This window comes from Theropithecus gelada, chromosome 3 (genome assembly GCF_003255815.1).
Source record: "Theropithecus gelada isolate Dixy chromosome 3, Tgel_1.0, whole genome shotgun sequence".
Classification (NCBI taxonomy): domain Eukaryota; kingdom Metazoa; phylum Chordata; class Mammalia; order Primates; family Cercopithecidae; genus Theropithecus; species Theropithecus gelada.
Genome location: NC_037670.1, coordinates 105,294,041 through 105,306,988, shown reverse-complemented (window position 1 = coordinate 105,306,988; position 12,948 = coordinate 105,294,041). Strand labels below are relative to the sequence as shown.

Genomic DNA, 12,948 nt, shown 5'->3' with positions numbered 1-12,948 from the left:
TACAAGGCCATAGATTTGGTAAAGGATTTGGGTAGAGTTCTGTCAGATTTCAAAGCCATTCTTTTTCCACAGTGCCAGGCTGCCTAGAATAATGAGTATGACTGAAGAATGAAAAGGAGTTAATGGTGTGGCCATTCCCCTGTTCTTTCCACTGCTTCACTTGGTGAATGACTAATAGGCAAACACTCCCAGAGGGTATTTGCATTTTAAAAGCGAGCTCATTAACCCTAATGAATCTCTAATTGGTGGAATTTGTGGGGGAGATATTTTTAAGTACTCGGGCTTTCTCCTGTGTCTTCAAGGTGCCTGGCTTTTTCTTCTTTATAGATTATCAACTATTCTGGAATCAGAATCGTGTAGCAGAATGCAGTCACATACTGCCAGTCTGTCGCAAATGCATTAACAGGGAGTCATGAATTAAAAGGGAGCCATGAAAAAATATTGAAAGGAAAAAAGTGTGGGTTAACATTGTCTAAAGTGAATGTCCGAAAGCAAATAAATTTGGCCATATAGAGGGTCTTCCGAAGAGTCAGATGAAATAATATATTTTATAACCAAATTTAACTTTAGAAATGTTGTATCAGCATTTCCCATGGTGCGTTAATGAAGCTCTGCAAGATGTTTAATAGGTGTCAGATGAATAAAATGGCTCCACAGTCAAATACACTTTGAAAAAAAAAAATTTTTTTTAAGTTTCTTTACTGCAAAATTTCCTAGATACTAAAGTGCATTAGGAAATCAGCTGGAAGAGAACTTGCATTCTGAAGGTTTTTCTCATATTTTTGACCATAGAAATATTTTTTTCCATGTGAACCCCTTGGAACCAGTGTTTTGTAGATTGCATTCTCAGATACAGAGTTCTAGATAAATCATCTTTAAAGAAAAGAAAAACAGTTTTCTGTATTCACAGCCCTTTGTATGCAGGCAGGCTCCAACCCAGTCCACAGAAGCCCATTTCCAGTCTTGTTGGGCTCAAGGGCATGGCAGTAATAACAGTCCTCTTCCCCAGATGAGACCTGGCCAACTGAGGGGGGGGGGAAAGGAACAGATGGAGACCAAACTCTCAACTTTATTGCCTATAAAGCTGGTGTTGAAGAATGTGGCTTATAACAGGGAGCAAAAGGGCTTCCTAATCTGAATCCCAGAATTAGATTGAGTGTGTAAACCAAAAGTAAGATCCCAAACCCCCACAACAGACTGAACGGACCCCCTCTGGGCCTGAAAAACTGAATTCCCAATTATGACAGGAAGGGAGGTTGGAGATCTTGTTATACCCCCTCCCTTTTGGAGTTTAGGAGCAACTGACTAGCATTAAGGTTAAAAGAGAGGTTGTAAGACTGACAAAACAGACTCATTGTAGCAATAAGATACCAAATTCCAACCTGACACTGGTGTAGGACCTCATGACAGATAGCAGACCCTGAAGGAAATAAAAATATTTTACCCTAGAATATATTTCCTTGACATATTTTTAAATGGCCTTGCAAAGCTGTCTTTTATGGGGGAAATTGCATCTGTAGAGAATCTCCTTCCCTTTCTAGATCTTTCCCAGATCTAGGAGAGATTAAATGAAAGGCTGACACCTTTAAGGTCTGAAGAGAGACATTTAGGATATTCTCTATAGGGCTGTTACCTGAAGGTGTCATCTGCTTAACAAGAACCTTGGTTTCCGCAATGCCCTTTTTCTTGACTCAAGCATTTGCTTCTAGTCTTTAGACAAAGCTGAACTCCTTCAACCAACTGCCAATCCGAAAATCTTTGAATCCAACTATGACTTGTAAGAACCCCCTACTTTGAGATGTCCCAACTTTTTAGGCTGAACCAATGTATGCCTTACATGTATTGATTTATGTCTTTGCCTGTAATTTCTTTCTCTCTAAAATAGATAAAACCAAACTGTAACCTGACCACCTCAGGCACACTTTCTCAGGGCCTCCTGAGACTGTTTCCTGGGTCACGGACACACACATTGGATCCGAATAAACCTCTCCAAATATTTTACAGAGCTTGGCTTTTTTGTCAGCTAGTTCCACTCAGTTACAAAATATGCTGAGCTGGCCAGGCTTTTCCCCAAGTGGGAGGATGTTTCTGTGGAGGATCAGAGCAGACAGCAACATGCTGCCTGTGTTCCTTGATTCTTAAGAGAGGGAAGAAGAAGTTACTGGAAAGGAATCCTGGTCCTGGGGAGGGTTCTTAGATCTCCTGCAAGAAAGAATATGGGGTGAGTCCACAGAGTGAAGAAAGAAACTTTATTAAGCAAGTAAAGGAATAAAGGAATGGCTGCCCCATAGGCAGAGCCGCAGCAAGGGCTGCTGGTTGGCTATTTTTATGGTTGTTTCTTGATTATATGCTAAACAAGGATGGGTTATTCATGGGTTTTTAAGGAAAGGGGCAGGGATTTCCCAGAACTGAGAGTTTCTCTTCCTTTTAGACCTTATAGGGTAACTTCTGGATGTTGCCATGGCATTTGTAAACTGTCATGATGCTGGTGGGAGTATTGTTCAGCATGCCAATACATTATAATTAGCATATAATGAACATTGAGGATGACCAGAGGCCACCTTCATCACCATTTGGGTTTTAGCTGCCTTCTTTACTGCATCCTCATTTATCAGCAGGGTGTTTGTGATGTTTATCTTGTGACCTCATATCCCATCCTGTGACTAAGAATGTCTAACCTCCTGGGGATGTGGCCCAGCAGGTCTAAGCCTCATTTTATCCAGATCCTATTCAAGATAGAATCACTGGTTCAAAGGTCGCTGACAAGGGGACAGAACCGCTTGTGGCCAAGTCCTCCCAAATGCAACAGCCAGTGGACAGGAGAGTGGAGAGAGGTCTGGGGTGAATGTTAATGGAATTTCCTCCATGTTTAAGGAAGCATAAGGGAAGTGACCTCACAGGATTAACAGGAATTCTGAACAGAAATATATAGATATAATTAAACATTCTTCAGGCTGTACTTTGACCCATTTCTTTCTTTTTCTTTCTTTCTTTTTTTTTTTTTTTTTTTGAGGTGGAGTTTCCCTCTTGTTGTCCCAGACTGGAGTGTAATGGCATGATCTTGGCTCACCACAACCTCCGCCTCCCAGGTTCAAGTGATTCTCCTGCCTCAGCCCCCTCCTAGTAGCTGGGATTACAGGCATGTGCTACCACACCCGGCTACATTTGCATTTTTATTAGAGACAGATTTTCTCCATGTTGGTCAGTCTGATTTCAAACTCCCGACTTTAGGTGATCTGCCTCCCTTAGTCTCCCAAAGTGTTGGGATTACAGGTGTGAGCCACCATGCCCGGCCGACCCATTTCTTTGTAACCAAAATTTATGTAACACCAGATACTGACCATTTGTATCCCCATTGTTCCTATAGATAGGATTCTGGTTTTCGTTCAAGGTAGTATCCCTGACACTAGAATCATAAGCTCTTGTTGAAGGATTACTTAAGCAGATCCTGGATTCTAGTGGAACAACTAACACCAACCAGTTTAAAGACCCCCACAGAAGAACCAAATCAGCAAGAGAATACCATTTCTTCATCTCCCTGCCCCATGACTTCACCTTGTAATTTTCAACCAATCAGTGGTCTCCACACTTTGGCCCACTCGAAAACCCCCAAACTCCTCTGGGGGACAGATTTGAGGTTTCTTCATGTCTCCTCATTCGGTTGTCCTAAGATTAAAGTTCTTTTACTGCTGTAGCCCAGTGTCTCAGTGTATTAGTCTGTTTATGTTGCTATAAAGGAATACCTGAGAATGGTAATTTATAAAGAAAAGAGATTTATTTTGCCTCAGGGTTCTGCAGGCTCTACAGGACGCGTGATGCTGGCAACTGCTTCTGGTCAGGACCCCGGGAAGCTTACAATCATGGCAGAAGGTGAAGGGAAACCAGTGTGTCACATGGCAAGAGTGGAAGCAAGAGAGATGCCAAACTCTTAAACAACCAACTCTCACATGGACTGAGAATTCATTACCACAGGGAAGGCACTTCATGAGGGATCTGTGCCCATGGCCCAAACACCTCCCAGCAGGCCCACCTGCAACATTGGAGATTACATTTCAACATGAGGTTTGGAGGAGACACACATCCAAATCATACCACTCAGTGTACTGACTTAACCTATTACGGTTACATAAGGAGTGGGAACCAAGTATCTGCCCCATCACCCACCCGCCATCAGCCGCTTCAGACAAGCCTCCTCTGGGTGACATGCCTCTTAAGTAGGCATTTGGTTCCTCTCCCATCACTGGAAATTTCTGTCCTTTCCAATTTCCTTTATACATATGCTCACTCTTCAGCATAATTTCTCGCCTCAACCATCTTCACCCAGTAGAATGGGAGCATGATGATACTCTAATGACCATTCCTTTCTCAACTCCTTATATAGCTAAAACATCATCCAACTTTTTTTTTTTTTTCTTGAGACGGGGTCTCTCTCTGTTGCACAGGCTGGAGTGCGGTGATGTGATCTTGGCTCACTGCAACCTCTGCCTTCCAGGTTCAAGCAATCTCCTGCCTCAGCCTCCCCAGTATCTAGGGTTACAGGCACGCGCCACCACACCCAGCTAATTTTTGTATTTTTGTTAGAGATGGTTTCACCATGTTGGCCAGGCTGGTCTTGAACTCCAGACCTCAGGTGATCCACCTGCCTCAGCCTCCGAAAGTGCTGGGATTATAGGCGTGAGCCACTGCACCTGGCCATCATTCAACTTTTTATCCCAGAAAAGGTGGAAGGCATATATTTCTCTAAAACAGACTGGAAAACTACAGGCTGCCACTTGTTTTGGTAAACAAAATTTTATTGGAACACAGCCACACTCATTAGTTTACATATTTTCTATGTCTGCTTGTGACTACAATGATAGAGTTGTGAAGTTGTGACAGAGACCTTATGGCCTGCAAAGACTAAAATGTTTACTATCTGACGCTTTACAAAATTTGCCAACCCCTCATCTAAAATATAGATGAATTTCATGTCAGTCCTTTAAGTTCTGAGAGAGCTTCATTAGTATGTATATGTAGCCTTTATCATTTAAAGGCTCTAATAAAAACTACATTTGAAATAAAATTGCATGGCTGCACTATAGGGACAACTTTTGCGTCTTGTAAAATTGTTTCTAGCCTTAAAAACTTCTTGAAAAATATGAAGGGAATTGTGTGTTGCTTTGAAGGACCAGAAGGAAGAATAAAGTCTTACACCAGTCAGAAGTATTTGATGTCACCATTGAAAAGGGAAGAAAACAGATAATCTATGGGGCATATGGAAGCAAAAAGGAGAAATGAAAGCTGTCTGCAGGACAAGAAGGCACAAGATCCTGCCTTCAGCGCTCCCTATCAGAGCCCTGGGCTCCTCTCTTCACACCCTGTTCCCTAACTCACAGTCTAGTTTCCTCCCACCTTGGCCCTCATGCATTGGAACTGTTCACCAGACCACAGAATCCCCAGAGATGTCAAGAGACTGGGTTCTGCTCCCACTGTGACCGCTTTCTATGTGGGAAACCTTGGGCAGGTCACTGAGTGCCTCTGCCGCTTAGGTTTCACTCTTTTGTAAATTGGGGGTGGGCAGAGTTATCGTACTGTGCTTGCCCAACAGTAATCAAATGTGATGTTTTTTAACATTTGATTTCACATATGTGAAAGGTAAGGTATTATGAAATTGTCAGTGTTTTTTTGTTAAAATGTCTGAGTTGCAGATGAAATTTTGTTATCCAATATATAAATTAGAGTTAACTGATATTTGAAAACTTAAGTACCTTATTTCATATTTCTCATATCCATTTTTGCTTATTTTTTAATAGTATTTAACTTTTATATGGATTAGAGAAAATATAGAAAATAACTGAATTTTTACCATAATAAAAATTCTTTAATGGGTGGAAAAAATTTCAAAAATTATATTTCATTGTGATCCATTCTTTTCTGTTTGTTGTTTGTTCAGCTTTCGTTTTTATGCCTTTGTTTACAGAGAAACAATCTTACAGATGGCAGTTTCCTTGTAAGCATTATTGTCCTATCTGAGTCATCGCCAGACATGGCATTTCAGTAAATAGTGATTCAGCAATTGCTTCCAGGCAGATGTGTTGTGTGAAGTTAAGAACACTGGCTGATAACCTTTCTGGGTTTTTCAAGCTGTAGGGAGAAAGTTTTGTGTAGATACACACCTTGAAATCAGGAAATGGCAAAGGAAGCACAGACTTTGTGCTGGATGATTTTAACCAAATATACTGTTTGTGTGACTATGGATGAACAGTAATCTTTTTAAAAGATAAATAATATTTCTTCGAGTAAAGGACCTTTTGTAGTGAGTTATACGTATTTTCTTAGAAACATCATGCATGTGCATTGTTAAACACAACTTTGACCTTGTTGTACAGACATGTGTATTACTTTGGCCACTCAGGTTCCTGTGGTCTCATGCCTATAACTAAGCAAACCAAACTCCTCATACGTTGGTTTCTCCAATGTAAATTGGAGGTTCTCTTATCCCTCACTTTCAGAGATGGGGGATTTCTTTTGCTTCACAAATATGTTTTTACAAACATGTATGCTCAAATATAGTTTTTATTATGTATCATAAAGTCTTATCTTGTCACCGTTTTTTCCTGAGATGGAGTTTCGCTGTCATTGCCCAGGTTCTGAAGTGCAATGGCGCGACGTCGGCTCACTGCAACCTCCACCTCCTAGGTTCAAGCGATTCTCCAGCCTCCTGAGTAGCTGGGATTACAAGCATGCGCCACCATGCCCAGCTAATTTTGTAATTTTGTAGAGACGGGGTTTCACCATGTTGGTCAGGCTGGTCTCAATCTCCTGATCTCAAGTGATCCACCCGCCTTGGCCTCCCAAAGTGGTGGGATTACAGACGTGAGCCACCACGCCTGGCCTTGTCACAGTTTTACCATGAACTACAAAGAGAAGTTCACTAATTATTCAACTAATATTTATTGAACACCTATTGTGTGCTGGGCCCTGCCCAACAGTAATAATGTTGCACAAAACAGAGAACGAAGTAATAGGGTGGAATATGCATTGTAAACATTTTGCGGGTTAATTTATCTTAAATAAATAAGCTACCAATTTTGTTCTTGTTTCATGATTTTATAATTTAACAGGCTTATATATTTTTTATTACTTTAATCACACTTTTTAAAAAATTGCAATAGGTTTTGGTGGAACAGATGGTGTTTGGTTACAGGAATAAGTTCTTTAGTGGTGATTTCCGAGATTTTGGTGCACCCATCACCCGAGCAGTGTACACTATACCCAAAGTGTCGTCTTTTATCCCTCACCCCGCCACCAACCCTTTCCCCTGAGTCCCCAAAGTCCAATGTATCATTCTTATCAACAGGCTTGTATTTAATCCTTTACAATTTTCATGAGACTCTTCCTTGACTATAGCCATTAGTAAACTAAACTTTTGTGTTGCATATGGAGAAGTTAAGCTTAGACAAGATTTTCATACTTTATCTCCAGTCAAGACTCATGACTTTTCCTTACATTAACAAATTTCTAACCATTAGTGTCAGCTAAGCCATCATCCATTTCTTTGGTAATCTTCCCTGCTGTGGACATTCCTAAGATGGCCCAATTTTATAGAAAAAGCAATTTACAAATTGCTAAATTAGCGTCTGATTATGCTTCAAAGAAGTAGGCTAATAGGTAGTCTCTGTCTATCATGTGTTAATCACAAACCATTAGTGATAATTAATAAATTAAAATGGGCCAGTTATTAAATTCTGCTTATACTTACCCAAGTGTGTCTGTGTCTATCCTATGTCCTTCAAGCCAGCCTACTCATCCACTTCATTTAGTAATGTAACCCAGCCAGGCACTAGCCTTAGGAATCAAAGTATTAAGTGAAGGCTAGTTTATGCATTTGTTCATTATTCTTTCCTGCTGTAAGGATTATCTATCATCTGGTTAATTATTACATATAAACATACACATCTACTTCAAAGCAAATCCACAGACACACAAACGCTTACAAAGAGTAAGCCTTATGAAAAACTAACTTGGAGGACAGTTATCCACATCATAAAGACTTTTTATTTCAACATAATTTGCCTTAAGTCATAAACTTTCCAAGTTTATTTGAAATATGACTTGATTTATAAAATATGAATTTATTTGATTTTTCCAGAGTAAATCTATATAAAACAGGATACATTTAGGTTGTGTGTATATGTATTTATTAATGATATATGAGACTTGTTTATAAGTACTGTTCTTAAAAAGTTAGCATGTTTACTTTGAAACAAGGGAAATAGTGGTTTCTTCCACGATATGAAACATGTAATAACAAAAGATACTTCAAACAAAGAGCAGGTAGTTTGGCCTCAGTAATATGGTCAAGTTTTAAAAATCTATACGTATTTTACTTCATAGGAGATACAACAAATGAGCAGAGAATGGCAGCAAGAGGCAAAACTTCGGACGTAGAAGCCAGCCAATCTTCGGAGGTAAGTGAAATAGGGTAAGTCCTTTTCGGTGAAACTGAAGGAGTCACTATGATTACATATGCCTCCGAGGATAAATAGTAACTTCTGCTCTTGCTATGCCGTAGGTGCCTGAATACAGGGAAACAAGTGGTCTGCTGAAAGTCAGTGGATAGCAGTACAGGGAGTGCCTTCCCAAGTGCTAAACTTTTTAAAAACAAAACAAAACAGAAATCAAGTCCTTAAGTTAAAACATTTAAACTATTTTTAATTGAGTGATTATTTACTAATACATTTCAATAAATAGGCAGTACATAAACTTGTAGAGAAAGGCTTAAAAATAATCCATTCAGCCGGGCGCAGTGGCTCACACCTGTAATCCCAGCACTTTGGGAGGCCGAGGCGGGCAGGTCAAGAGATTGAGACCATCCTGGCCAACATGGTGAAACCCTGTCTCTACTAAAAATACAAAAATTAGCTGGGCATGGTGGCATGTGCCTGTCGTCCCAGCTACTCGGGAGGCTGAGGCAGGAGACTCGCTTGAACCTGGGAGGCGGAGGTTGCAGTGAGCGAAGATGGTGCCACTGCACTCCGGCCTGGCGACGGAGCAAGACTCCGTCTCAAAAAAAAAAAAAAATACATTCAAAACTCCATTGCCTTACTAGTTCCAGCATCAAAGTACACTCCTTGAAAGTATTCTGTAGAAAAACTAGGGTATTTGTTCTTTTTCACATGAGAAAACTATTTGCTTTCTAAGGGTATGCATGAAAATGTAGTTAGGATACTTTTGAATACTATATAGAAATATACTAACATTATTTAATCACCAAAATCATCATCTTTAAGACTTAAGGGGAATGTTAAGTACTAGGGTGGAAGGATTATCTTGAAATTTGAAACTTTCTACATGGTGACACACCTCTGCCTGTATTCTAGCTGTAGCACATGAGGGTATTGCTGCATACAACTAGAGAGAGGTCAGGGACCTGGCCAGTGTGATTCACCATGGTTCCTTAATGCCTAGCCCACAGTAGGTAGTTGAAAAGATTTGTTAAATGAATAAGTTAGTACAATCATGAGTTATAAGTAGAGAGTAATATATTTTTAAGAGATACTTTTATTTTTTATATTTATATTTTTCACCATGAACAAATATTTTACAATCGAGGAAAAATCATCTTATTTAAAACATCTTATTTAAAGATGTGATCTAGGAAGTAAATTCATGAGGAGGAAGAAAATCATCTTTCTCATGAAACTGTGCATTCATTCTTTCACTTATGCATACAACAAGTATTTATTACACTGACTGCACTCAAGATACTGTGCATGGAGCTGAATATATAATGGTGAAAGTAAGATACAAGGACAAAGAAAAATGTCCAGCTTATATGTTGAAGCAACTTGATCTCTTTCATTTATGCATACAGTTGGTGAGGCTGGGCATAGTGGCCCATACCTGTGGTCCCAGTGCTTTGGGAGACCAAGGAAAGAGGATTGCTTGAGGCTAGGAGTTTTGAGACCAGCCTGGGCAACATTGAGAGACTCATCTCTACAAAAAAATTAAAAAATTAGCTGGGCATGGTGGCACATGCCTGTAGTCCCAGGTACTCAAAAGACTAAGGTGGGAGAATTGCTTGAGCCCAGGAATTCAAGGCTGCCAGCCTGGGCAGCAGAAACATGTAGTGAGTGCTGACCATAAGTAGCATCTCTGATAGGAAATAAAAGTTGATATGTTTGGGATTTGGGTAATAACTACCAGGATGGTTCAAAAATCATCCACGATTACTTGAGTTTAGTTGCTTATTGTCTTCTTTTATATGGGCTGCTACAGCAAAATACCATAAATTGGATACCTTATGAACAACAGAAATTTATTTCTTTAGTTCTGGAGGCTGGAAAGACCAAGGTCAAGGTGCTGGCAGATTAGTGTCTGGTGAGGGCCCGTTTTCTTTGGTTTGCACTCTGGCTGTGTCCTCACATGATAAAGGGAGAACTCTAGTTTCTTCAGCCCCTTATAAGGGCACTAATCCCATTAATGCGGGCTCTCCCCTACCACCCCCAATACAGTTGCCTTGGAGATTAGGTTTCAACATATGCATTTTGGAGGGACACAAAGCATTCAGACCATAGCACTTAGTTGTGTGTTTCATTGGAAATGTCTGCAGAACTTGACTATTTTTCAAAGTTGATTCATTGATAGAAGGAATTCCAAGACTAATTCTTAAGAAAAGATGCTTTTAAGGTTACAATCCACAGAGCTTTGAAACAAATTCATTATTGTGCTACTTTCTAGTCTCTCTATTAATGTAGTCAATTGTTAATCATTAAGGCTGGATGTATATACTCATGCAGTAACAGATACTTCAAAAGTGTCTTCTATTCAAGTAACGGCTGAGCAAAGAGAGGACAGTGTTTGCTATCAGAGAGCTCACTAAGGTAGGAAAAAAGAAAAGTGGAGTGGGAGACTATAAATGAGACCTCAGGGTTAAATCGCAATGCAAGAGGAAAATAATAAAATACTTTTAGAGACTATATATGTTTTGCCACAGAAAAGCCAGATAGTAATTTACCTTGACAGTAAGCATCTAACATGGGATTTGCTATTCCTCCCCTTTAAAATACAAAAACGAGGCCGGGCACGGTGGCTTACACCTGTAATCCCAACACTTTGGGAGGCTGAGGCAGCCAGATCATGAGGTCAGGAGATCGAGACCATTCTGGCTAACATGGTGAAATCCTGTCTCTACTAAAAATACAAAAAATTAACCGGGTGTGGTGGCCTGTGCCTAGAGTCCCAGCTACTTGGGAGGCTGATGCACGAGAATTGCTTGAACCCGGGAGGCGGGGGTTGCAGTGAGCTGAGATCGCGCCACTGCACTCCAGCCTGGGCGACAGAGCCAGACTTCATCTCAAAAAAACAAAACAAAACAAAACAAAAAGTGAAAACACTGCTGAACACTCTCTACCCTTCATACACTTGCTTGATATAGTAAAAATGAGTCTTATCCAGCCTCCTAGATTTAAATTCTGTGTAGAAGTTGATGACTCCTAGAACATGTCTCTACCTAGACTTCTCCCGTGAGTTCTAGACTCTATACCCAGCTGCCTATGTAACATTTCACTTACAAATTTCTACACAGGTTAGCCTTTCCTTAACCATGGAAGAACTATTGATACCTGGCCCCACCACCCTGAAGCCTCTCTGTGCCCAAGTTTTAATCATCCCTGTTTAATATCACCACCCTCTATCTGTATAGTGATTTAGAACCAAACCCCCTTAGGTACCCTTGGCTCCTCTCTTTCCCTCACACTGCACATCCAGTCTATCAGCACGTCCTGCCATCTTGCCCTCTATATCCGGAATGTGATTGCTTCTCAACGTCATCACTGTTAGAACAGTCTAAGCCACCCCTTTTACCAGGCCCCCATTCTTTCTCCTTCAGCCCATTCTCCACATAGCAGACAGAAATATGTCAGATCACATCACTCCTTGGCTTAAAAGCTCTGACTATCTACTGTAACTAGAATAAATGCTAAGCTCCTTGCAGTGGGCCACAAGGAACTCCATACTCTCTCTAATCTCATTTTTCTCCCCATTCCCATCCCCATCCACCAGCCGCCTGCGCCTGCTGTTCTGTCTCTAGATGATGTTAAGACTTTTCCTATCTCAGGCTTTGTATTTGCTAGTCCTTTTTTTAACCAGAGCTTCACTTGGCTTCCTCCTTATCATTCAGGTGTCACTTTTCATGACTACCTCAGCTAATGTGTCCCTCCCCCCAGTCACTGTCACATAACTCTGTCTTATTTTCTTCATCACACTTATCACTATCTCGGATTATTCATTTGCTATCTGCTTCTCCTGACTAGAATGAAAACAGACATTGTATGTCTAGAATAGTGTCTGGTACACAAAAGTTACCCAATAAATACTTGCTAACTGATCATTTAGATTTTATTTAATATCTTTGTCCATCTGCCAGGTTAAAGGCCTAAATGTCATTTTGGCTCCTTCTCACCCCCTCATTAAATCTATAACCAAGTCCTAATGTTTCTGCCTACCAAATACCTTCCAAATGCAGTTTCTCCTACACCAACTAGGTCCTCATCTGTTCACTAGACTATTGTTAGATGAGCAGTTTCTTCCCCAAATATCTTTCTACAAAAGAACAGCGGGTTTTTTATTTACTTCCGTGCTCCCCCCTAAAATCCCTTGAAACCTGCACAATGAAGCTTAAACCTTGAACGCTGTTCTAATGTCACTTCCTTTGTGAACCCTTTTCTCTGCTCCCCCAGCCAGAGACAACCCTAATGTCCTCTTAATGCTTATATTGTTTTTTATGAGTTCACTATAGTGCAGGTTTTTGAAAGGCGGGGGGCTATAGCTTAATTAGCTTTATGACCTCAGCAACTATCACACTGTTAGACATATGTGATGTAACATAAATGCCCTGTCAATGATTTCTGGATAGATAAATCAAAAATAAATAATCCACTTATATTTATTAAATTCTGTTTTCTA

At 40.3% G+C, this 12,948-nt stretch overlaps 1 protein-coding gene across 3 annotated transcripts in view; it reads left to right on the top strand.

Moving 5' to 3' along the window:
* The window catches only part of UMAD1 (UBAP1-MVB12-associated (UMA) domain containing 1), a 239,389-nt gene that overhangs the window by 153,137 nt on the left and 73,304 nt on the right, over nt 1-12,948 (top strand). For all 3 annotated transcript variants that reach the window (XM_025378613.1, XM_025378614.1, XM_025378615.1), the window contains one exon: nt 8,377-8,450. In XM_025378613.1, coding sequence (XP_025234398.1) covers nt 8,377-8,450 — 74 coding nt within the window. The remainder of the gene's footprint in view (nt 1-8,376; nt 8,451-12,948) is intronic.